Source organism: Pongo pygmaeus, chromosome 3 (genome assembly GCF_028885625.2).
Source record: "Pongo pygmaeus isolate AG05252 chromosome 3, NHGRI_mPonPyg2-v2.0_pri, whole genome shotgun sequence".
In the NCBI taxonomy this organism is placed as follows: domain Eukaryota; kingdom Metazoa; phylum Chordata; class Mammalia; order Primates; family Hominidae; genus Pongo; species Pongo pygmaeus.
The window spans coordinates 125,701,354-125,729,233 of NC_072376.2; the positions used below are offsets into that span (position 1 = coordinate 125,701,354).

At 37.5% G+C, this 27,880-nt stretch overlaps 1 protein-coding gene across 10 annotated transcripts in view; it reads left to right on the forward strand.

Moving 5' to 3' along the window:
• Positions 1–27,880, forward strand: part of ANK2 (ankyrin 2) — a 683,028-nt gene that overhangs the window by 178,031 nt on the left and 477,117 nt on the right. For 8 of the 10 annotated variants that reach the window (XM_063663998.1, XM_063664003.1, XM_063664038.1 and 5 more), the window contains exon 2: positions 27,742–27,801. The exons of the other annotated variants lie outside the window; for them this stretch is intronic. In XM_063663998.1, coding sequence (XP_063520068.1) covers positions 27,742–27,801 — 60 coding nt within the window. The remainder of the gene's footprint in view (positions 1–27,741; positions 27,802–27,880) is intronic. 10 annotated transcript variants of the gene reach the window in all.

A 27,880-nucleotide genomic window follows, 5' to 3' on the forward strand; every position in this document is an offset into this window, starting at 1 on the left:
TGTCAGGTCTACTATTCTAATATTCTAATATTCATTTTCCTGTGCACATCAGATACCACAAAGTGCAGGTTGCAGGATCACTGAGGTACCCCGTCTCCATTAGTAGAGATAATTTGTTGCACTGATAGATAAAAAGTGCAGTGTAGCTGTACCGAAAATCACATGGAACTGCTTTCTCAACCCATAATTTTTTTCTACCCAACAATCTCCTCTCCCTTCCTCTGAACAGATGACTTTCTCCCCCTTAATTGAGATAAATAAGACCTTCAGAACAAAACTCTATTCCTTTCTCCCCAACTTCACCTTTCCCCCTTTAGTTTCAGGGATTAGGTGTTCACCTGGGCTCTGTAGTTCTCATTTCATTCTTTCTCGTTGCTATTTTACTTTATCATCTGTTTCCTCTCCCTTCTGTATTTTCAACCTCTTTGCCCCATTGCCTCCTATTCCTAAGCCTGTAAGACGTTTTCATCCTAAAATGTCAACAACAACCAGAATGCCCTCCACAATAATTAAAGGAGAATGTTCTGCTGTCTGCACATCAGTTCGATTGCCCACTGCCTTTCTCTCTCTCTCATGCTCTCTCTCTTTTCGAGATAGCATCTTACTCTGTCATCCAGCCTGGAGTGCTGTAGTATGATTATAGCTCACTGCAGCCTCAAACTGCAGGGCTCAAGTGATCCTCACATCTCAGCCTCTCAAAGTGCTGGGATTACAGGCATGAGACACAGCACCTGGCACCTTATCTCTCTTTTCTTGCTCAGTCAAGCTTCTTTAAAGTATGAGCTACAAAGGACAGGATACAGAATTTTCAGAGCCCAGGACAAATGAAAATGATTGGTTACTTGTTCAAAAATTATTAAGAATTTCAAGATGGCAACCTCAGAGTATTAAACAACTCATGGGGACTGGGGCAGTATGTGACTGCATAGGTTGCCCATCACAAATCTGACTCAGAATCTACACTTCTCTTTTCTACTTACTGAACTCCCATTCCCTCCTCACCTACTGCAATTTATTTTTTACCTCCATCTTAATGCTGGAGGTAAAACCTCCACCTTGGATTCTCCACCTAGCTAAAATCATTAAATATTTTTCAGTTCTTATATTTATCTTTTTGCATTAACCTAATCTTCCCATATATTTCTATCTCCCATCCATAATCATTGTTGTTAAAAAATTACTTGTTGAATGAATGAATGACCAATCTTTGACTCATTGGATTCTCAGGGTCCTGACTATCTTATCATTTTATGCCATACATCTACCCTAGTTAGTCCCCCCAGGTTTACATGTAAGCTTGTGAGTTTGAAACCTATATGTAAATTGATGACTTCAAACTCTCTATTTCTAGCTTTTTCCCTAACTTTAGACTCATATCATCTATCTATCTATCTATCTATCTATCTATCTATCACCTTTTGCCTCTGAGAATCTTCACCTGGCTGTCCAATTGATACCTCAATCTCAGCATGTTCAAAACCAAACTCATCCCATCTCCTACTTGAAACTTTCTCTTTCTGTTGTGATTCTTTTATTTGTTTATTTATTTAATCTATTTTTTCATTTTTTTTTGAGATGGAGTTCTCTCTTGTTGCCCAGGCCTGAGTGCAATGGTGCAATCTCTGCTCACTGCCACCTCTGCCTCCCAGGTTCAAGCGATTCTCCTGCCTCAGCCTCCCGAGTAGCTGGGATTACAGGCGTGCGCCCCCACGCCCAGTTAATTTTTGTATTTTTAGTAGAAGGGGGTTTCACCATGTTGACCAGACTGGTCTCAAACTCCTGACCTCAGGTGATCCACCTGCCTTGGCCTCCCAAAGTGTTGGGATTACAGGCGTGAGCCACTGTGCCCGGCCCTGATTCTTATTAATGTTTTGTTTTTTAGACGGAGTCTCGCTCTGTCGCCTAGGCTGGAGTCCAGTTGCGCGATCTCGGCTCACTGCAAGCTTCGCCTCCCGGGTTCACGCCATTCTCCTGCCTCAGCCTGTCCGAGTAGCTGGGACTACAGGCTCCCGCCACCACGCCCGGCTAATTTTTTTGTGTTTTTAGTAGAGACGGGGTTTCACCGTGGTCTCGATTTCCTGACCTCGTGATCCATCCGCCTCATTCTCCCAAAGTGCTGGGATTACAAGCGTGAGCCACCGTGCCCGGCCCGATTCTTATTTTTAATGGTATATCTAGGCACAAAATGCTAGGAAGGACTCATTGAGGGAGGAATTTATATTTTCTAACCAATGTAAGGAGCTCAGGAAAAATATCAAATTTGAAATTGAACTTCAAAGTTGAATAAACTTGGAAAGATAAAAATGAGATGGAAGTTGCATATAAGATGAACAAAACAAAACAAAACAAAACAGAAAACAGAAAACTAGGGATGGGTTGGAGTAAAAGGATTCCCAGCTCTTGATATATTATTCTCATGTGAGTCCCCCCACCAACATTGAGTGGGACTGACTTGTGAACCTACAGGATATTGCTGAAATAATGAAGTTTGACTTCCGAGGTTTAGTCATAAATGATATTGTGGCTTCCATCCTGTTCTCTTGGACCACTAGCTCTGGAGCCAGCTGCCGTGCTGTATGACCTGCACACAGCTCTATGGAGAGGTCTACGTGTTGAGGAACTGAGGCTTCTAGAAAACAGCTCGTGTGAGTGGCCCATCTTAGATGCAGATCATCTATCCCAGGCAAGCCTTCAGATACTTGTAGTCTTGGCCTATGTGTTGATTCCTGACGCCAATACAGAACCACCCAGCCAAGCCACTCCTGAATCCCTCATCCACAGAAACCGTGAAATAATAAATGTTTGGGTTTCTAAGCCATTATGTTTTGGGATAATTTATTACATAGTAATAGATACTAATGCAGATGGTTTTTCTTTAGATATATTTTTATATGTATTGCGTTTTGGAACCATATGTCTACAGTTTAAACACTATAACTAAAAGCAACCGCAAAGGGAACTCTGCAAATTAAATCCTTTCCTAAATTCTGCAATGATTTCCCATTACATTCTTATTTAGAATTAAATAAGAATACTTTGCACTTATCTACCCAGTGTCTATGTGATCTGGCCCCTGCTTCCTTCTGTGTCTCCAGCCAGGAGACATTAATGTTGGTTTCCCTTGACTTGCATCAATGGTCTGACATTTTGGAATTCCAGGAATGACAAAGATTATGTTCTCGAAGCAAAACTCTAGCTGCACACCATAAAGCAGCTCTTCAGCAAAAGTGATATGGCCTTCATGTTTTTAACCCAGTAGGACACACACACTCACACACACACACACTCTATCTCACACACACACATATACTCTCTTACAGCTTTATAGAGGTAAAAAGTAAACAGTATATATTTAACACATGTACTTTGACAAATTTAAAATGAAATTTGAAACCATCAATATGCTCAAAGGAATGAACACATCTTTTATGCTTAAAAGTTTCCTCCAAGCCCTTTTGTAATCTCTCCTTCCCCCCACTTCATTCCAAACTAGTTATCTAGACAGATTATAGAATATTTTCATCGTTACAGAAAATTTATTGGAAAGGGCTTATGTAATTCTTGTAAAGAATACCTCATTTTGTTTGGTTGTAGTTAATATACCAGTTGTTACAAAGTCAATGAACATTGGAACTAGTAGTACCTGCGAACACTTCTATCTATTGACAGTTACTGATGACATAACTTTTGAGTTTTAGAGCTCTTTCTGCTGGATCAGCTGAGGTATGTCAAATTCATACCATTGTGCAGAGTGTGAAATGCCAATAGTAAAGCATCCTCTTCCTCTAGGAAACTAATTAGAGAAGTTAGCTCTGGAGATTAAAAGAAAGATTCATAGTCTTTGATTGAGGTAGAGGAAAAACAAAAAAACCCCCACTTGCTCCTTCCATTTAATTAGCAAATGGAAGTGTGTCCAGAAATTCTTCTGTGTCTTCTGATCCTTTTTTCCTTTTCTTCTTTTCTCTGTTTGATTATTTAGACCAGGGGTTGGTAACTTCCTTATAAATCCCTCAGAGATGAATGGAATTAGGAAAGGTCTCGTCTGATCTCTTTCACCTTCACTTGGTATCCTAGAGTGAGAGGAAGATGGGATAATAGAGTCTCTTCCTAGAGAATCCCTCAATTGCTTGTTTCTTGTTACAGGAGTTTATTGTTAAAATTACATGTACAGATAAGCTAAAAGAAGAAAGTAAAAATGATGACTATGCTTCTTACATAGAAATAACTGCTTAATATTGTAGTCTAAACTGAATTCTCACTCTCTTTTATAAAAATGAAAATATACTACACATTTTAGTATTTATGTTACTATAAAATAAACATATATTATCAAGTATCTTCTATAGAACAATTTAAAATAACTAGTGGGCTGGGTGTGGTGGCTCATGCTTGTAATTCCAACACTTTGGGATGCCAAGGTGGGCAGATCACTTGAGCTCAGGAGTTCGAGACCAGCCTGGGCAACATGGTGAAATCCCGTCTCTACCAAAAATATAAAAACTAGCCAGGCATGGTGGCATGTGCCTGTGGTCCCAGCTACTTGGGAGGCAGACTGGGAGATCGCTTGAGCCCAGGAGGTGGAGGTTGCAGTGAGCTGAGATTGTGCCACTGCACTACTGCCTGGGCAACAGAGAGAGACCCTGTCTCAAACAAACAAAAAACTAATGGAATTGTATACTGTTGTTTAGCTGTGTCAACTGCTAAATATTCAAAGTCCTTTTGTTCTAGAAGCTTTGATCCTTGATTTTTTTTTTTAAGACACATTTATTCAGCATCATGATCAGACTATTACATTTAGCAATCAACAGCATGGGTGCAAAAAAAAATGTACATTAAAACTCTTTGTTGGAATGCTTTACACTTTCCGCAGAACAGAAACTAAAATACAATTAGTCACAAACACAGTTCTCGAGTTTTCTGCCCATACACACGAGCCACTGCCTTAGTCAGTGATGATTTCCATCACTTCGATTATTCAAACTGTTCAAAATAAACTTTTAGGTGATGTTCTTCAGTGTCTTCTTTAATGCCACCAACAAATATCTTTTTCACAGTTAAGTGGGCAACGGGTTTCTGAGAATCTTCTCGAGACCGCTCTCTTTTGTTCCACAACTCTCCCATCCACCTTGTGTGGCTTTGCATTCATGGCTGCCATCTACCTCCTCCACAGTGGCATACGTGACAAACCCAGAGCCCTTGGAGTGCTTGGTGCTTGCATGTCTCCTTACCACACAATCTGTGAGCCTTCTCCACTGCTCAAAAGGGCTCCTCAGGCTCTCATCAGTTGTTTCAAAGCTCAGCCCTCCCATGAAGAGCTTCCGCAGCTGTTCCGGCTCTTTAGGACATGACGGCCCTGGGAAGAGAGACTTTAATGAGGCTTCCTCACGGTGTCCATGGGCAGAAAGCAGCCCTTGATTTTTTTTTAATAGTCCTGTATTTAAGGACAAATATAGATAAGTAATTCCTAGCAATGTTGGAGTCAAGATTGCCAGTTTACAAAAGGAGGAAAATTAAGTGCCTCTGAAGTTGCTGAAATATTTAGCTGGGAGGGGTGGCACATGCCAGATACTCGGGAGGCTGAGGTGGGAGGATTGCTTGATCTCAGAGTTTCAGTTCAGCCCGGGCAACATAGAGACATAGTCTCTTAAAAAAAATTAGTACTAGTTTAAGATGCATTTTTAAATTTTGAATTCTGAATGATGTTTACTAACTTGGAATGGATGGAAACCTGATCTGGGGGTGGGAATGTGCCAGCTGTTCAATGATTCAGAAAAATAAGAATGTTGGTTCAGGATCAGAATCAAAGGATGCCATATCTAATTGAAACTTTGGGAAAATTTATGTAGGCCAAATGAACTATCCAAATTAAAATTAAGCCAAAACGCCAGGTTTAATGCATTAATAATAGAAATTTTTTTAAAAAATGAAGCCCAAAACCTAGGTTCTGTTGATTTTATCACTTACCATAGGCAGATAATATTTAATGTAGTTTTAGGAACCCTGAGAATAGGAAGAATATTTCTGGATAAATTCCCAAAAAAAAAAACCACACCAGTGTCTTGTACAAAGGATGAAAACCTTTATTAGCTTGTAACAAAATACATTGGAGTGCACACTATGTCACCAGGCTGGACTGGCCTATAACTCCTATCCCCTGGAGAAGAAACTGAATGGCTGCGATGGGCTCCGTGTGGCTACTGGACACTTTCTGGTTTACTTGGTTAGTCTTTTTTTTTTTTTTTCAGATGGAGTTTCACTCTTTTGCCCAGGCTGGAGTGCAGTGGTGCGATCTTGGCTCACTGCAATCTCTGTCTCCCGGGTTCAAGCGATTCTCCTGCCTCAGCCTCCTGAGTAGCTGGGATTATAGGCACCCACCACTACACCTGTCTAATTTTTGTATTTTCTGTAGAGACGAGGTTTTGCCATGTTGGCCAGGCTGGTCTCGAATGCCTGATCTCAAGTGATCCACCCACCTTGGCCTCCCAAAGTGCTGGGATTATAGGCGTGAGCCACCGCGCCCGGCCTACTTGATCAGTCTTGTTCCAACCTGCGGAGTTGCATGTACAGATAGGTTATGATCATGTGTGCTTCTTTTCATTTGCATTTATGATTATAATTATGCAATTTAATTAAATATTATATGAGCAGATGAAACATATTTGAAAACAAAATTATTCTTTCTATGAAAAATGGAATGTTTAGTAAAAATGATATAAGTGCATCAGGGTGGGCCAGAAAACTGTAACAAGATTTCAAAGAAATTCATCAAAATCTTTAAGGAATCTGTATTCATACTGCCTACATTTAGCTTGACATTTCCCTTGACTTTTTTCCCCTCTCCACTTTAAAAAAGCTAAAATTTGGAATAGACTATCCATTGGAGATGTGGGTTTTGCAAGGAAGAGGACTTAGAACTCCATATTGCTGCCATGCAATCAGAGAAAGGCTGTTGGCCTTTACTCATGAATGAAATGGTAAATAAATACACTTTTAATCAAAGTAAAATGTTTACATTATAAATATACATAAAAATATCATTCATATATATATATATATATATATATATATATATATATATATATATATAATGATTCTCAATTGTTTTTCAGTTTACCAACCAACACCTGGGCCTGATTGCTCTAGATAAGGAATGTGAGCATATACTATGAATATTTTTAAATAGAGATTTAAACAATTATTCAGTAAGGCTTCAGCCAAATTTGGTCTCATAGCACAGATTCCTCTGAGTGACTATGAAAATATGACTTAGATCAATCAATACTTTTGATAAGTAATTATGAGAAACTTGAGATTGCGATAAAAGATTTTCAAATAAGTGATAGATGACAAAATAAATTTGTATCTTTAAAATTTTTCTGTAGTTTTGTTATCCCCAAAATGAAACAAACTGGCCTACTTTGATTTAAATTATTCTACTTTTTGGCCTGTGGGTAATAGAATAGATCAGGAGTTTGATTATTTAGAGTAGGCGACTTTTTTGATAAAGGGCTAGATAGGAAATATTTTTGGTTTTGTGGGTCTTGCGGTTGTTACTCAACTGTGCTCTTGTAGCTAAAGCACCCATAGACAATATGCAAACAAATCAGAATTGTCGTGTTCCAATAAAACTTTTTTATGGGTGTTAAAACTTGAATTTCATATATTTTCATATGTCATGAAATATTATTCTCCTTTAGTTTTTTTTTCAGACATTAAAAAGTATAAAATCCATTCTTAGCTGTCCTCTGTCCAAAAATATGTGGAAGGCTGCATTTGGCCTGCAGACCATTGTTTCTCTCCCCTGCTCTAGCCTCATTCTAGCTCGCCAACACTGCCTTTCTCACGACCCTATAATCTAGCTGCTTTTAGTGTCACAGAAACACAGTGTGTTCATATTTGCTTACATATATTTTGCTTATATTTTTTCCTGCTGGGAACATTTTCTGTTCTGTTTTCTAATCCAAAAATCAGCTTAATGTTTCTGTCTTTCATGATAATTTTCACAGCTTCACTAGCCCTCAGGTGTGTCCCTCGCCTCCAAATTCCCTTTAGTACCTTTGATCTTTTTTCATATGATTAGTGTGAATTCGTCTTTTATTATTTCAGATATGTGACCTTTGATTCTTCTTTTGATTATAACTTCTTAGAACAGAAGCCATGTATTATACTTCCTCTCATTTCTCTCAGCATAGTACTGGGCACATAGAAGTATTAACACTAGATTGAAATGTTTGCTATCAAAATACAATATATATTATTCTTTTATTAAGTTTTAAAGCATTTTTATTTGGGTTTTTGGGCTCAATACTTGCCCTTTTTTTCTGTCTTCACTTAATCTTTCCCCATTGACTTCCTTCCATGTCCATAATCACGCTCAACTCTTTATTTAAAAATTAAATAAGCAGGGCCGGGCATGGGGGTTCACACCTGTAATCCCAGCACTTTGAGAGGCTGAGGCGGGTGGATCACAAAGTCAGGAGTTCGAGACCAGCCTGGCCAACATGTTGAAACCCTGTCTCTACTAAAAATATAAAAATTAGCTGAGCGTGGAGGCACGTGCCTGTAATCCCAGTTACTCGGGAGGCTGAGGCAGGAGAATCGCTTGAACCCGGGAAGTGGAAGTTGCAGTGAGCCAAGATCATGCCATTGCACTCCAGCCTGGGCAACAAGGCAAGACTCCATCAAAAAAAAAGAAAAAAAATTAGCCGGTCATGGTGGCTCATGCCTGTAATCCTAGCACTTTGGGAGGCCGAGGCGGGCAGATCACGAGGTCAGGAGATTGACACCATCCTCGCTAACATGGTGAAACCCCGTCTCTACTAAAAATACAAAAAAATTAGCTGGGCGTGGTGGCGGGCACCTGTAGTCCCAGCTACTCGGGAGGCTGTGGGAGGAGAATGGCGTGAACCCAGGAGACAGAGCTTGCAGTGAGCTGAGATCGCGCCACTGCACTCCAGCCTGTGGGACAGAGCGAGACTCTGTCTCAAAAAAAAAAAAAAAAAAAAAAAAAAATTAAATAAGCAGCGCAACCTTCCATTGACATTGATAGTCATCTATTCCTTACCAACTTTTTCTCTGAGATGGTATTTTTTGAACATCTAAAAGGAAGATATATACATGAGGTAAGCCCTCGCTTCTGTCTGGGAACACTTTTCTGCCCTGGCACATGGAAGTGGAGCCTCTGCAGAGCTCAGTCTCACTGGGCTGAGGAGGCAGGGATTAGAGTTTGAGTATGCTGAGGCAGCTGCAATTTGCAAGGCAGGTCCTTAGAGAGGATGGCAGTCACAGAAGTCTGTTTGGGGACTTGCTGTTCAACATCATTTGCCAAAAGCTGATCTGCACGTGTATAGGTCAAGACTCCATGAGGCCTAGGAGAAACTTCCAGCAGCAGGGCTGAGGGCTGAATGGTGATACAGAGGTTGTACTGTGCTGGGAGATGTTCAAGTTCTGGCTCAGCTAGAATATAAATACCACATTAGGTACCTTAAGTGTTCTGTTGAGACACCAAAAAGGCTGCATTCCAGAGTAAGCTATGCCCTAAGTCTAAGTTCAAAACAAATAGACTGGGTGGGTGTGGTGGCTCACCCCTGTAATCCCAGGACTTAGGGAGGCCGAGGCGGGCAGATCACGAGGTCAGGAGTTCGAGACCAGCCTGACCAACATGGTGAAACCCGTCTCTACTAAAAATACAAAAATTAGCTGGGTGTGGTGGCGTGCACCTGTAATTCCAGCTACTCAGGAGTCTGAGGCAGGAGAATAGCTTGAACCTGGGAAGTGGAAGTTGCAGTGAGCCAAGATAGCGCCACTGCACTCCAGCCTGGGTGACAGAGCGAGACTCCGTCTCAAAACAAACAAACAAACAGACAAAAAAACAAATAGACTTTCCCTAAAAAAGAATGTAAAATTGATCCTGATGGAGCCAAAGTGATCTACCAATAATTTAACTGCCTTCCAGAAAAAAAGCTCAACATACTTTAAAGGAAGACCACATAATCCAGAATCTCTACCATGTTCACCATATGATAAAAAAAATTACTAATCATGTGAAGAAGTGGAATGAGACCTACAATCACAAAAAAATGCAGTCAATAGAAACAGAACCTGAGATGACCTAGATTTTGCCATCCCACAGAAACCTGTAGTGTCTTCTCCCAATTTTTTGCTAATATTTAACACATTCATCAAGATCTTATTCAAATGGTAGGTTTTTTCAAGAGGCTTCCCTGAATTCCTCCAATATGAAATAATTTATTTCTCTTTTGACTTCTCACTGGTTTATGTCTCTCCTGTGATACCTAATTATATTATACTCATCTGCGTACATATTTTCTTTCCTTGGCTGAGGCCAAGGATTTGTATTTTCTCATCTTTTTAGTTACTAATGTATTTAGCCACCAAAGTCATGTACAGATGGTCCCCAACTTACAATGTTTTGACTTACGATTTTTCAACTTTACAATGATGTGAAAGCTAGACGGATTCAGTAGAAAACTCCCTCAAATTTTAAATTTTGATCTTTCCCCAACTGTAGGCTAATGTAAGTGTTCTGAGTTCTGAGCACATTTAAGATTGGCAAGGCTAAGCTACGCTGTTTGGTAGGTTAGGTGTATTAAGTGCATTTTTGACTTACGGTACTTTCAGTTTATGATGTGTTTATCAGCACATAGTTTCATTGTAACTTGAGCATCTGCAGTAAGCACTCAATAATTATTTTTGAATATATGAATAAAAGATATGTGTTTCATATTTCCCTGTTGTTTTAAAACCATATACACTCTGCAATTTTTGTATTTACTCATGTACAGATAGGTATGAGTGAAAAATCCATCTTAATGTTAGTTTAAATTATGAGTTTTCATAGAGGTTTCCATGAATTAGCAGACTAAAGAGATTGGTCTTCTTTCCTGTTGTACAAATAAAAAAAGCAGTTGGTAATTGTTTTTATTCCAGAATATTAAATATAAATTTATTTGTGTCTATCTTCACTAGACTGTGAGGTCCATGAGGCCAGAGACATGGTTTAATATCCCCAGTATTTTCCATTCTTGACACATAGTAAATGCTTAATAAGTACTTATTAAATGTCTTACATTGACTGGTATTTGGCCAAGTTTTGATAAATATTTTACCATTTCATGATAATTTATTTTAAGCCATTTTGAGTGTTTCAAGAAAAGCCTGCAGAGTTTTAAAATAATTTTTCTCAGATATCATAGCTGTACTATAAGGCCTATTAACTATATTTTAACAAAAGCTAGATAGGTAGTGTTTTCCTTTACTTGTTAGTTTTTTAAAGATGGTTTTAGCTGTCGATTTTATTACTATTTATATATATCATATTGACAGTATTTATAAGCTTTCTTTGATAACAATTCACAAGTTAAAAAAAGTCAGTTTGTGGAGGCTTGTCTAGCTATATAGAAAGTGGAAATGGTTAATAGAATGTTTAATGTCATCATATTTCTAAGTTAAAATTGACCCTAGAGATTATCTAATCACTATACCCTATGAAAAATGACTTCTAGAAAGTTAAAGTGAGCTGTTCACAAAGTCAGAACACGCTCATATTTTGTATAACTACTACAACCTTTTAAAAACAAAAATATATGAGGAAGATATTTTTCGTATTCTGAAAATAACAAGGGTTTGCATATTAAGATATAATCAGTATGAAAACATCTCTACTTCTGGCAAGTTTTAGCATGGTAAAGAGCTTGAAACAGCTCTGAATTTTTTTTTTTGAAAATTTTTAATTTTGGTATTTTATTTTGATTCTACATAGAGAGAGTCATGTCTGTTTTATAACCTTCCACTCTCCCCCTGTCTACCCCAAAAGAAACAACCTAGCAATGCTCAAAATGACAAATCCAGCCTTTGTTTCACCAGATTATTTCAATCTGGCACTGGCACTACCACTAGCTTGGTCTGATTATAGTTAATCCACTGCCTACAACATGACAAATCTTTTTGGTCCAAGTTGAATGGCGAAGTCTTTTCAAACAGGGAAAGCAGTTATCAGCTGTCCTTGTTGTGGTACCAACATGTATCATGTCAGGACAGCCAAACAAAGAAGAGGATGATTCAGAATGCTGACCCGAGTACACTGAACCTTGTTAACTCTGGTGGGTTTTCTGCAAGGCTTGTTAATAGTGTTAGAAAAAAGAAATCATAGCACAAACCCCATATTATGTTGGTTCCCTTAGACTATATACACTTATCAACTAATATCAAATACAATTACAAAACTGAATTATAATTTCTAGTTTCTCTATAAATGACACATTTCTCCTTAAAAATCTCAATTTATTTAAGATTTTCTTAAACATTTCTCCTCTAGTTTGTTAAGCTTGTTTAGTAGAAACAATACCACTTACAGTACCTGAATTTTATGAGTGCTATAGCTGTTGGGGTCACTCATTCAAAAAAAAAAACAAAAAACAAAACCTTAAATTCTCTTGAATGGTGTGCTTACCATTCATCATCTCTTTTATGGGAGATATTGCCCTTTCTTCTCTTTGGGGTGAGTGATGCATGATGTTGTTTCTGCAATAGGCAGAATACTATAGACTATTATATACACTTAGGGATGTATGCTCTATAGGGCCTATGCTCATCCTTCTGACTACAAGCTAGCTCAGTAATTCTGCAGAGGTACACTGCGTAGACAAGAATAATCATTTTCTCCACTTTATTTTAGATGACTCACTTTTTTTTTGGTGCTTTTTTAAAAATTTAGATTTTTCTATTTTTTTCCTTGTTCTTTTTTTTTGACTGAGTTCCTAATTATTTTCTTAAAGAATGCGAATTATTTCTACTTTACAAACTAATGTGAGAAATGAAAGTAAAACGTGATACTTTCTTTATTAGTAAAGCATGTCATGATCCAATAGGTTTGTGTTGTAATTTCTCCTTGAAAAGAACTGAGTTTATGGTCTTTACTTCACATCCCAGCTGTTTGAGAATTGCTAAATCCATAGGGAGTTGCATGAGTTATGTAATTGGCATGAATTATTTGAGTTTGAGGAAACACAATTACCACATAATGTTAGCCAGTGCTGGATGAATCTAAATTCAAGGACTCAGGGTTGCAGAAGTCTGTGGGACCGTGATGTTTTCTTTGTTGAGTGCAGTTGTAAATTTATTTCTTCTTCTTATAGCTTGTAAGTTAAAAATACATCATTCTTCAGCATTTTGCCTCATTAATGTCTAGCAAAGACATGCTATGAGGAGAGACTACTTAAACAAAAGATGAAGTAAACAATTAAACAGGCTTAGGGAATGTTAAACTAATAACATTGGGACTTATAACACATTCAGACCCCTCCATTCTCTTTCACCTCTTTTTCTTCCTTTAAAAACAGTACGAGGAGGTACAAACATAACGTTTCTTGCCAAATAGTTTTGTTCTTTCACAGTGGGAGAAAGAGAAAGAGCTTTCTTTATGTACTTTGCTGCTCTGAGATTTCCTTTCCTGTTCCCTCAAGATGAGCCTTGAAACTTGGCTCCTCAGTCTTTGAAGTACCAGATTCTAGAATAAAATTAAATAGTACTCAAGAGCATGGTGTGGTTCTGCTACTTCAACCTACATGTGAGGCCACCTACAACGATCAGATATTTGGGCTGTAGAATATTACATGGCCTTCAAAGAATGCGTTCTGAAAGGGATTCATTTTCATACATAATTCCCAATGCAGTAACTCTGAAGAATAAAGTTTGTAGCAGGAATTTATGATACACATTTCTGTGTGTTTTTTTGTTGTTGTTGTTGTTGGTTTTTTTTTTGAGATGGAGTTTCGCTCTTATTGCCCAGGCTGGAGTGCAATGGCATGATCTCAGCTCACCACAACCTCTGCCTCCCAGGTTCAAGCTATTCTCCTGCCTCAGCCTCCCTAGTAGATGGGATTACAGGCATGTGCCACCACGCCAGGCTAATTTTGTATTTTTAGTAGAGACAGGGTTTTTCCATGTTGGTCAGGTTGGTCTCAAACTCCCGACCTCAGGTACTCCGCCCGCCTCAGCCTCCCAAAGTGCTGGGATTACAGGCGTGAGCCACCGCACCCGGCCTATGAGATACATTTCTATTGGCTCTGCAATGTTAGGTGCCTATCCAAAGACTTTTTAATCCTTCTAAGAACTCCTTTTCATTTACAGTAGAAAAATGATGTAGTGTGCAGGCCAAGGGAAACTGTGTTCCAAAGAATAACTAATCATCTATCTTTTTGACAGTTTTTTATGTTCCAGGTGTGAAGTTACTGTTCCAGGTATTTTCCTATGTAATGTCATTTACTTTTCACCACAACACTGGATTTGGTGTTTTAAACTCTATCTATTTAATAGATGAGATTGAGACTCACAGGTTACGTGACTTGCCTCGTGCCACATAACTAACCAGTGTTCTTAAATCAAGATTCATGACTCCTCATCTTTCTTTTTTTTTCTTCCTTCCCATGCTTCGTTTGTGTCCCGGCGAATGCATGATAGAATTTGTTTATCTGCTTACAATAAAATCTACAAAATTAATAATCTTGTGCTATTTTCTATTCCAGCCATGTCAAGTTATCAATTATTTTTTTTATTGGAGACAGGGTGACAATATAATTTATTTTTCAAAACAGGATACTTTTGAGAGTTAAAAGGAGTGCTATTAATTATGCACGGAGAAAGCAAGCTTATATCAAAATTATCCAAGGCAAATTAGAACCTATAAATGCCCTTATTATTTAAAAAGCTAGAGGTAATATAGCTTAGTAGTTAGAAGTAGCAGCTCTGGAGGCAGAGCTAAGTTCAAATCCTGATTCTACTATTTACTAGCCATCTTATATTTGTCAAACTGCCTCACCACTATGCCTCAATTTCCTCATATATAAAATAAAAATAATATTATTAATACCATTTAATTGTATTTTAAATGAGGTTTTACATGCATAGCATTAGGAAAGAGGAAACCCTTGATAAGTATTGTCTATTATTACACATGGAGAAAGAGTGATTTCTGTCATTATGCTTTGAGTGGTATCAAAAGACTTGCCTGAAGGTAAATACAGCTTTATTTCTATAGTCAGTCCTTAGAATTAAAGCATAGTTTTCTGAAAGCATTACCTAATAAGTTCTCAATAAATATTTACTAAAGGAATGAATGAATAAGTTATCCCAGAAGAATAAAATGTGCTAGCATCCATGGTTACAAGGATAATTTGTATTTCAAAAAGACATAAAAATATAGAGATGGGCTAGGTAAGTTTTGATGATAGCAGTGGGTGGGTGGGAATTGGGGCAGGAGAAATATTTAGCACCTGATGATCCTGGGAGAGCTGATTCAGACGGGATGTGGGAGTTAGGTGGCTCTGGGCCAGTGAAACAGTTCTGGATTCCAGGGGGAAGGAAGGGATGGAAATGGAAGAGGCCATTACACAAATGCTATCTACACAAAAATTTTATTGGCGTTATGTGCTAGAAAAGGGGAAATAGCCCTGTCATGGCAGGAACATTTGCCCTTGAAATTAGACTGCCCTTATTAAGCTTGGGAAGTCCCTTGGGCAAGCAGCCCCAGCTATTTCATTGGTAAACTATACATATATCTACTTTATAGGGCTGTTGTGAGGATTAGAATGAAGTAAGTGTCTGCATGTGTGTGTATGCATGTATATAATGTCCTGCTTATTATAGAAACTCAACAAATGATAGCTTCTATAATTATTAAGGATCATAACAATTACCCAACTCAGAATTTTGAAGAATTTTGAAGTAAAGTGTTTGAAAGCTCTTTATGAATATAAAGTACTTTACAAAGACATGGACTTGCTATGAATGCTGACATTGTCCTGTTTACCAGCTCTAGACCTTGGATGTACTGCTATTAGAAAATAGCAGTGTTTCATATTCACATGGTCAGAGTTGTAAAGATTCAGAATCAATGAGATTGATATGCATGCTAAAGGTATTGAAGTGAAACTTTAAGGCATAATTGTTCTTTTTGTTCTTGTTATTAGTTTATCCTTTTTGAATTCTGAGGTCATAGGATATGGGATATTAGTTTGATGTCTGCAAAACCAATCGAACTCCACGTATTTTGCTTCTTAAGCTGTTGCTTTTAGGATGGCCTTTAGGATGCGTAGTGGGTAAATCTTCATGCATTTGCACATTCTAAAAATATATTTTTTATAAGTCTTTTATATCCCCCAAATGGTTATTTCAACTATATTTCAGATAAATAGTTTTTTAAAGTTGCTTTTATGTTCTCTTAAGAACTCATTCTGATATTCTAGCTCCAATCTTATAAACAATCCTGGAAATGTTAACTTCAATTTTCTCAGATGCAAAATGAAGATAATACTACTTTAGGTGGTTATTGACTAGATTAATATGATAAAGCATATAAGGTATTTGGGAAAGTGCATTATACCTATAAGTGTGAATATTATTATTGTTATTATAATAATAATGTACTTTAAATCTTTTTGTTTGTTTGTTTTTAGACAGGGTCTCTCACTCTGTTGCCTAGGCCCACTGAAGCCTCAACTTCCCCAACCCAAGAGATCCTCTCACCTCAGCATCCCAAGTAGGCTGGGACCACAGGTGCATGCCACCACACCTGGTTAATTTTTTAAAAAAATATTTTTTCCTAAAGATGAGGTTTCCCTATGTTTCCTAGGCTGGTCTCAACCTCCTGAGCTCAAGCAATCCTCCTACTTCAGCCTCTCAAAGTGCTGGAATTACAGGTTTGAGCCACCACACCCAGCTAGCACCTTAAATCTTAATTTGCTAATGTAATTGTGGTTTTTGACATTACTTTTAATGGCAAAACTGCAATTATTTTTCACCAACCTAATATAAACAACTTCAGGAAACACTGTCATAATAATGACCATTTATCAACCTCTGCAGGTTGTATACATTCTCTATTCCATAATGGTCTTGCAAGATTCTTCTCCCCTTTTTAGAGCTGGAGGAAACCTCCACAGAGATATAGTTACTTACTCAAGGTCATGCAGGCCAGGCGCAGTGGCTCACGCCTGTAATCCCAGCTCTTTGGGAGCTGAGGCGGGCAGATCACTTAAGGTCAGAAGTTTGAGACCAACCTGGCCAACAAGGCAAAACTCTGTCTCTACTAAAAACACAAAAAAATTAGCCCAGCATGGCGGCATGCACCTGTAGTCCCAGCTACTGGGGAGGCTGAGGCACGAGAGTTGCTTGAACCCAGGAGACGGAGGATACAGTGAGCCGAGATGGTGCTACTGCACTCCAGCCTGGGCAACAGAGCAACACTCCGTTTCAAAAAACGAAACAAAACAAAAGGTCATACAGACAGGAAATGGGAAAATGAGGCTGCAAACACAAGTTTGCTGACCCTTGCCCTTGTGCAGTTTCCACAGCACCACATCAATTGTTCATCTTTAAACTCTGTGATGTCCCATTTCAAAATGCCCTAGTTGGCTTCTTTTTTTAAAAAAAAAAAATCAAATTCTCTCATTTCTTGAGCACTTACTACGGGCTAGGCATGTAATAGGCCCTGTGATATGGAAGTGAATACAAGCCTGGCTTCCTGTCCTTGAGAAATTCAGTCTAGTGGAGAAGGAGAGCTCCATTCATTTATATAAATAGAAGGAATCTCCAGTTTTTTCTTTTTAAGGAGATTAAAATTATTGATTGACATAAAATTTTTGTATTTGGTGTTACATATACATATGTAGTATACATACATATATATTATTTTTATAATTTGAAAACTTTCAAACTTTAAATTATGAAAGTACAAATGAATGCTGATTATGTTGCTGTTCTCTGTAAGAGTTGACGATAATGGAAGGTTGTAGATTTAGTAACACATTATTATGAGGAACTAAACATTTATCTGGGTGTGCTGTAGAATGTTCCACAATTTCCTAAAAGCTGGGTCTAGAAAACACGGTAAAATGCAAATACTCGAAGATCCATGAATCCATGTCATTTTTTATTGGGAGCATGGTGTTATTTGTATTGTCACCCCTAGAACTCACTGCTCCACTTTTTCCACCATCCCTTGGCTATTTCAGCTTGATTTTATAGGAGCAGAAACAAGAGGGAAGTTTGTTATATTTTAGCTATGATTTCTTTGAGTCACATCAATGAAACATGCTTTAGAACAGCAGAGCTCATAGATATGACAGGGTTGCAAGATCTGAAAGCCAGATTTGATGTACGGTATTTCTTTTTTTTCCCCCAGTCTTTGACTATAACTAATAAGTGTTGTAAAATTCCCAGTAATTTGCCAAATAACTGACAGGGTTAATGAACTGGTGACATCAGGATGCTGGTGCATTAGACTCATTTTGTGCAGAAGTTTTGTAAAGTCTCTCCTGATGGAGATGCTTAGAGATGAAGCATCAATGTGCTGGTAAATGGCCTAAGGGTAATTTAGTTATCCTAAATAGTCTTAAACATATTTTCCTAATGGAAAATTCTTAATGGAAATTTTTGTTGTGGTAAGCATTGAACCACTTAGAGTTGTTGCTCTCATATTCCATTTGTCTGAAAAATACAGATGGCACCAAAAAACCAGACATATTAGCCTAATACCACAGTGGATGACATCAATATAGTACTTAGGGAGAACTTGATACACTCACCATAAAGCCTTTTAATCGTCCCTTTCATAGACTTGGGTAGGCAAGCCTATTTTCAATTTAAAAGAAAAAATAATCATTCAGAGCAGGATTTGCAAAAGGAATTTTCATTCATTAGTGACCATGAGGATTATTTTCCCCACCAATTTTACAATCTTTTAGGTGCTGAACGCCATAGATTTCTCCTCAGAGTGGCAGAAATTTATCATTATCTGTTCTCTGGGGAATTAAATAGTTTTTTTTTTAATGCTCCACTGAGGCCACAATTTTGCTATTATGCTCAGATAGCCCCAGAGCTTGCAGATGCTGGCACTTCTGTCTTTTTTTCAGATGAGTGATACAATCATGCCAAGAACCCAAAGGAACACTTTTAATTCATAAGCAACTTCATTACATAGTTTGGTTACATTGAAAGTCTGCCTAACATCCCACAAAATCTGTCCTCAAACTACAGAGTTTCTTTTCCTGAGTATTTATAAATTCCAAAATCAAAATAAGAACAAAAGCAGCTCAAAAATAGTTTTCCTGGTTGACAGTAATGTCAGAAAACTGGTCAACTCTGAGAGTATGTGTCAAAGCAAGAGCATTCAAACTGTCTGTGATTCAGCGTTGCTGCATTGTGGCCTCTACATTGCCCCAATTGTGTTGCATTTGTGAGTCAAACTCATTTTGCCTCAGCATGCTGCATAATGAAAGCATTTGTTCTCATTCTCTCACCACCCGCCACCCTACTGCTTCAGTTCCAGGCCATTACACCCAAAGTCTCTGACAGAGAAAAAGGAGCTCACTTTAGAAGACTTGGAAGGGTCAGCAGGATTGCTGGACTTGGAGCGAAGCTCCGACTTAATTTATGTCCATTGGTTATTTAGAGAGAGCTTAGCTGTTTGTACTTTGTTTTCCATCCATAGGAGGAAGGAGCTACAGTATATGTCTTCAAAAGCTGTTTCTTTTGCCATGTGTGATATAGATTTTGGGCTATAGGTTCTGTTTAGAGCATAGTCGTTTATTCATCAGGGGCAAATTCTCAAGTGTAAACATGAATTACTCCTACCTTCAGTCTGTTGTTAAGCCCTTTGTTTCATTTAAGCAAGTAACAATTCTGAGAGGTAAAATCTGTGCACTGGAAACAAAATAGAAACCATTTTTACCAGAACAAAAAGAGAAGGGAGAAAAAAAGGATTGAGGAATGTAGCATAAAACTTCTCAGCTTATTGAGATTTCCTTTTCCTTGTAGAAAGGACAGATAAATGTGTGAGTGCTGGTAATGCTTTTCTCAAGTAAAGAAAGACACCTTTGAGGTCTCATTCATGACCTCAGATGCTAAGGAATGAGGTTAAAGAGCTTTTGGTCAAGTTTTTACTGCTGCTATGTGGCTGGTTTGGATAAACACTATAAATGCCAGGCTCAAACTGCCTGTTTTTTTAGCTGTCATTTCTGCTGTCACCAACCTGAGAACTTCAGGCCTTCTCCCTTTATTCAGCCTTGGAACCACGGCCACAACCACTTACTTACCTGCGTCTTCCAATGAGCCACCAGCCTCATAGTGAAGCTGTTCTTTAAAGACCAAACCACCTAGCTCCAGTGTGGGGATGCTCAACATATGAACTACATACAGATACGCTGATTAAAGTGAAGCCTCTGTATGAAAGGGGACGATAACCCCTCAATCATGAATTCTTTTCTTCCATTTTCCTTGTCCAGCACACTCTCCCCTCTGCTTCTTTTCCAGCTGGTGATCTGACAAGTCATATTTCTCTTACAGCCGAGGTTAGAGAAGCTCTCTCTCTGAGCTTCTCTGATAACTGGTCACTGAGGAAGTGGCCAATTCTTTAAATTTTCATTCAGGCAAAACTAAAACCATGGCTCTCTTCAAACACCTTGCATAGCTATAGCTTCTGGTCCCCCATGACAGAAGTTGTTTCTCTCTCCTGGGTTTTCCTGGGAGCCTGGGGTTCTTTGACCCCGTCTGCCAATATTCCCTTTCTTTGTTCCATGCCTCTTGTTCATGTCTTCATCCTTGTTACTTTTTTCATTTTCCCCTTCTCCACAATAGGAGTTCAAATGGAAAACATCATCTGTCTCAAGCAAAAGTTATTTGCATATATGGTTGTAAAGAAAAGCAACTGATTTTCTTTAACCTCTCAGGATCAGCCTCTTTATTTTTTACATTTCATAAGAGTAGTAAGAGGATTGCCGATCAGAAATTAGTTGGCCATTAAAATTTCCTCATCTGTGAAAATGAAGGGATTAAAACAGATAATCTTTTAAGGATCTTTCTAGCCCTAAAAATATCCATGGCACTGATGATGTTCTGTCTTTTTATGGGGGAGGCTAGATGGATACTCCGCTCTCCATGCTGTGCATCTGCTTGGTGAGTGGCTTGAACATCTGTTTGGGACCTGTAATACCAAGGCATTGCAATTCCCCTTGCTCACCGTTTCAGCTAGCAGTGGCAGAATGACTCTCCAGAAGGTGTCAGCACTCTTGTCTCTGGAAGAGCTTTTTAGTCCCATTATTTCCAAGAATAATAAGAACTAGTTTCCTGTATATTTCCTTTTTGAGGCTGGGAGATCTATTTTGTGGTAGTGAAGAAAATATGCATATTCTTCTCAAATATTAAAAAAAACAGGTTTACCATCAAATCAATATTAATTTATAGAACATAAACTATAGATTAAAAAGGTGAGAAAATATTTTGACATTTTATCAAAGGAGAAGCCAACCATCTTTATTTTATTAATAGACTTTATTTTTTAGAACATTGGTACGTTTATAGAAAAATTGAGTAAATAGTACAGAGTTCTGGGATTATCCTCTCCCCTTAATTTCTTCTATTATTAACATTTTATATTAGCATGGTATATTTATTGTAATTAATAACAAATTATTATTAAACAAAGTTATTGTGTTATTATTAACTAAAGTCCATAGTTTATTGAGATTTTTAAAGTTTTTAACCAAATGCCCCTTTTCTCTTCTAGGATACCACATTTATATAGTCGTGTCTTGTTAGTCTCCTCTTGGCTGTAACAGCTTCATGGGCTTTCTTTGTTTTTTATGCTCTTGACAATTTTGAGGAGTACTGGTTAAGTAAATTGTGGGATATCCCTTTATTGAAATTTGTCTGATGATTTTCTCATAATTAGACTGGATTACATGTTTTGATCACAGAATGAAATGCCATTTTCATCACATTATATCAAGAGTAGCACTGTGAACATGACAGTGCTGTTGATGTGAACTCTGGTCACTTGGCTGACAGTGTTTATACGATTTCTCCACTGAAGCCAACCATTTTTAAACCAGTGTTGACTATTCCTTCAAATAAAAATTCTAGATTCCATATTTGGAAATTAATTTAAAATTAACTCGAGAAAAAGACCTTGAAAATAATAAAAATAAATGAAACAGTTCATTTTCCTCTTTCTCCTGTCTAATGAACATAGACCTAAATAACTAAGCTCATGACTTACTCAGACCTTTTTCCAAGAGAAAGAGTTTTTTTGTAGTTGACACACCAGGAGATAAAAGAGGAGGAAGCAGAGGATGGTATTTTTCTCTGGGATGTGTCAGCTCCATGAAGAAATTGCTGCCCTACAGACACTGATCTACGACTGTCAGTTCAGATATTTCATTCTGACTAAGAGACAGTGAAAGAAATGACCACCAAAGAGGGTATTTTCAGCATTTCTAACACCTCACTTAGGGAAGGGTAAGGCATTACCTAAGCCTTGTGTGCTGCTTTCTAGCTCAACTCTAACCAAGTTGATGGGGGCTGTGAAGCCTTTCCTGTGGGTGTAGTCTCATTGTTTTTATTTAACAATGAGTGAAAGCAATAGTACAAAGACTTGAATATCTTTATGCATATTTTAATAATAGTGAAAGTTAGGAAAGTAACTTCTTTAACAGAATACAGATGTGACCTTAGTAATTAGGATTACAAATACCACATATTGGAGTTAAGAAAAAAGGAGTTCCCTTTCAATTAAACTGATTGCTTAAATTTCTGTATTTACGTATTTTCTTAGTGACATCCAAAATAATTTTAAACTATAATTTTCTCATTTTGTTAGTTGTTATTTACATTATTACTAAGATGAACATGCATATACAATTTCTTCTTTTTTCTCCCTCTGGCCCCATAAAAACACAATTTTCTTAGCCATTAGCATAGATGAGAGGATTCTAAACAAGGTTTTCTCTGTAGGATTGGATACAACGTAGGCACCTAACAGAGTGAACTATTTTATTAATACTAGAAATAAGTTATAAGTAGTGTGAGAATTATATTACTTCTTCTGCATTTCTAATATCCATCACATCTTCTTCAGTTTTAGTGGTAGTGTCTTAGTTCCCATCTTCATTTTCTCTGCTTTTCATCCATCCATCCCTGTAGCCAGAGCAAGTTTTCAAATACTAAACTTAATCAGTCCTTTGTCCATATCTGCACACCATGATGACTCTGGATTGCTGTCATTAGTTTTCCATCCTGCATCCCCTATATGATTATAAGATCTGTGAGTGCAGGAACAGTGTCTCATTCACCTTTGAACAACCCCCTGCACACTGTAGACTCAAAAACCACAGGCTGAATGAATGAATGAATGAATGATATAGCTATTTTGGGAGGTCATCTCTCCGTATACACCAAAATTTTGGTGTTGTTTTTGTATTACTGGCCACATTTCATGAGGCTCTTAAAAAAGTCTTTTGTGGAAATTTTCAAATATGGACCAAAGTAAGGAGAATAATATAAGGCATCTCATGTATCCTCTTAGTTTCAAAAATTGTCATCATTTTACTAATTTTGTTCCATCTATCTTCCACCCCACATTTTTTTGTTTCATTTTTATGGAGCATTTTAAAGTGAACACCAGACATTATGTCATTTTACCTGTGAATATTTTATTATGCCTCTAACTAGTAAGACATTTAAAAAAACCATATCCACCGTGCCATTATTACCCCTCTTTAAGATAGTTTAATATCAAATATCTAATATCCATATCTCCCTGATTATCTCCTATCTCACACCTGCCTTTTTTTCTCAATTGGTTTGTTCAGATTAGGATCCAAACATGGTCTGTACATTGATTTTGGTTATGGTGAAGCATTATTTAACCTTCACATATAGGGGAGTGTGATTTATGTCAAAGATGGTAAGTGGTGATCTGCATAAAGAATGTATTTCCTGATAGACACTGGGGACTTCAAAAGCGGGGGAAAGGGAACAAGGGAGATAGGTTAAAATTTATTTATTGGGTACAATGTTCACTAGTTGAACTTACCTTGAGAAATCCTGCTTTGAATATTTGCTTAAGCCAATATTAACCCAACTTAACACTTTCCTTCAAGTCTCCCTCTTTCCATCTTTCTCCTTCCCCCCAATTTCCATTTCTGTTCTGTCCTCTTAATTATGTCAAAACTCAGCTTAAGTTTCATCACCTCTGTGAAGATGACCCTCCACCAAGCCCTTTAATGCCTGACCCAGCAGTACGCCATTTAGTTTACATTGCCTTGATTTATAAAACCAACTATGGGTAAGACCAACGCTTTATGAAGCAGGAAAACCTAGATTTGGTTTTCATTCCTGCCATTGAGCAATATGGTGTTGGAAAAGAGCCTCACTTTCCTTGTCTACAGAATGTGGATAATAGGAGGGTTTTCATGAGGTTGTTTTGAATACCAGTTGAGATAATGTATGTAGTCAATATAATTTTTGGTACTTGGGAACACACTATAAGTTATAAGTTTTTATTATTAACTTTTTTGGTTGAATTATGTCATCTCCAACTACATTGGAAGGCACCTATATAATGCCTTATACACCGTTAGCACTTCATACCTTTTTGTAGGGAGTCATTTTTTTTGGGTATTAGAGTGACCACTTTTAGCTCCTGGGATTTCAACAGCCATCTAACTATTCATCCAATTATTCAGATATGGGTTTTTAGTAGTTGTGATTGGATAACTATAAGGTATAAATGGAAGCATACATTCCAGAAAATGGCCAGAATGTGAGGGAAAGCAACTGTATCTATTATTTAGTATTTTAGTGCTTGTTAAAATTAGGAGAAAAAAATACTAGGTTAAAATTAGTGAGTCTTCATCTTTATAGGAAGTTTTTAAATAAAGTTTAGGGAGGAAAGAGACGCTGATAAACTGATGCTGAAAGTATCTGTCTAGTTAATTTTTTGTTACAAATGGTTTTCAGTGTTGTTTCTTTGCAACCTCAAAGCAAAATCCCTGCCTTAAAAGAAGAAAAAGGCCAGGCACTGTGGCTCTGCCTGTAATCCCAGCATTTTGGGAGGCTGAGGCAGGCAGATCATGAGGTCAGGAGTTCGAGACCAGCCTGACCAACATGGTGAAACCCCGTCCCTACTAAAAATACAAAAATTTGCTGGGCGTGGTGGCATGTGCCTATAATCCTAGCTACTCAGGAAGGAGGCTGAGGCAGGAGAATCGCTTAAACCCAGGAGGCAGAAGTTGCAGTGAGCCAAGATCATGCCACTGCACTCCAGCCTGGGCAACAGAGTGAGACTCTGTCTCAAAAAAAAAAAAAAAAAAAAAGGAGGAAGAAGAAAAAGAGATGTAATATATTTCACCATGGAAAGTTATTCAACAGCCAGAGGCCAGGAGAATCAAATTAAACTGTGAATCTGAAGGCAGCCAGGAAAGTGCATTTTAAACTGAGCTAAGCACAAGACACTGCATCATTAAGAGAGGAGAGTTTACAGACTCACAGTGAAGAGGAGAGCACTTAAATTGCTCTTGAGTTTCCTGGAGAAGAATAAACATGTATGCAAAAGCCCAGGAACTGGTTTTCAGTTTCAAAAGGAAATAATGTGTGTTCTGTCAGTGGAGCTGAGTATTCAAAGGCTCTACAGATCATCCCAATGGGAGCTGGAAGCAAGGACTTGAAGCAGTAGCTTTGTGTCTTTGGCAGTCTCTTGAAATTGGGACTAAAATTAAAAGTAGCTGAGTGCAACCAGTTCTAAATGTCAGATGGAACACTTTGCTCAGCATGCTGTGCACAACATTGATTTTCCTATGTTCCACATTGTTGTGTGAGATGTTGAATCAGGTTCCTGTTAGCGCATTCACTAATATAAGAGCTGGAAAGCAACTTGGTCCACAATTAATATTCTGTGATGCTATTTTCTGTATGCCTTGGACTTTAATTGGGCCAGGTTTTTGTGAACCTGTTTTATTCTTTTGACACCTGGAGGCTATGTTCTTCTTATTTCAATTTGATTAGTCTTTTTCGTAGAAAGTTCTTATGAATGCTTAAATGTTGTCCTTTCTGAATTTGTACTAAGACACAGAGAGGATTGTTCACCACATACGAAGTGAACTATGGGAAGATTTTTTTTCAAAGAAGTATTATGGTAGCCATCTGATAACTGTCATTACATACACACTTCCAAGGGAATTTAAAAACGGGGTTGTGATTTCAGTGTCTGAATACGTGTTTATAATTTTAATAGCTCCCATTAAGGTTTATGTGAATGTGGACACTGCATCTGTTGAAATTATAATCTTTTAATCTAGACAAAGAATAGATCAAGTAAGATAAGGGGAAGAAAGAGGGCTGTGGGCATTGAACAGGGTATGTGCCAGAGGGCTATTCCTGGGAGTTCAGAGACCCTCCTGGAAACTGAAGAATGACACTTCCTTGACTCCATCCATAATAGCTCTAAATATTGATGGTTCACAAGAGAGAGAGTGAAAACCCTCTGGACAAGAAAATCCAAGAGTTGTTTCACACTGGGCTATGGTCCTCAAACTTCCAACTGCATCAAAATTATCTGGAAGGCTTGTTAAAACACATAGTATTGGGCCCCACTTCCAGTTTCTCATTGGAAGGTGGAGGGGGGCCCGATAATTTGCATCTCTGATGAGTTTTCAGGTGATGCTCATTCTGCTGGTCTAGGAACCACTGGTATAAGGCAGTGATTCTTGCCATATTTTCCTATGCTTTAATATGCAGAGGGATCATTTTGGAGAGTTCGTAGAAAGTGTAGTCTTTAAAAATTATACTGAGGTGGGACTCAACATTGAGATTTCTGAAAAAGCACCCTTAGTGATTCTGCTATAATTGGTCCAGGGATCCTAAGTCATTGGATCATTTCTGACACTTAGTATTTGAGTCTTTCATGTTTTCATAACCATTCATGGGCTTGAATGTCAGTGAATGGCTGTTAAAGTTCCAATATGCTTTGAAGAATAAGAGAAAATAAAGTAGAAGCATGGCCATATGTTAGTGGCTTAATGATACCAGAGGTGAAATCAAATCTCATGAAAGTCTGATATATTGTGATACAATAATGTGAGCAGTTAGCATAACCTGATGTAATATAACAAGATTTTGGCATTAAAAACTTGTCCAATCTCTTGATATTATGTAACATGTAAGTAAATCAAATCTTTTGAAAGGAAGCAGCAAAATATAATAAAAAAAGAAGACTTCTGAGATGGATATATCCTGGCTCTGGCATTTACAATGCTGGTCAGGTCATGTAAACTTTACGATGTTTAGTTTTTCTTACCTGTAAAGGAGACTTAATAATTCCGATTTTACATGTCATGAAGGATAAATAGATACGATATATGAGATGGCTAGTGTAGTTTCTGACATATTGTAGATGTTTAAAAAATGGCAGTTATAAAAGGAAGAAGAAGGGATAGGCCACAAGCTTCTGTCGTTTCTTAGTTTTTGTCATTGACTGTTAGCTTAGGAATGCTTATCCAATTTAATACTGTTTGGTCAGCAGTTTCAGCCAATGCATTTTCATGCATTTAGACAGACTCTGAAAGTAAACATAATGTCTCAAGATTCTTATGAATCTACTTATGATTGAATGGACATTCTCATATATTTAAAAATCTATTTCTCTTATATGTTAATAGGCTATTTTTCATCTTTTATCACATTCTGTTTTGGCTACTTTACTGAACTCTTCAAATGTTCAAATATTTTTGCTTTGTTCTTTTGCATTTATAATAGTGACTTTTTAAAATGAAGAACTCCATCAGTGCCTGCTATAAGCTTATTTTGATTTGAAATATGGAAACTGTTCTTAATGATAAATTGAAATGATTTCAAACTTCTAATATTTTCTCTTTTTTATCCTTTTAGGTAAGTAATGAAAAGAGACATGAAGAATTGATATTTCAAATGACCACCATGTTGCAAAAGGTACTTTTGGTATTTTAAATATTACTTTAAAGGAATCTTATAAAAAGACACTGAGGTTAGAATGTAATTAAGTACTATT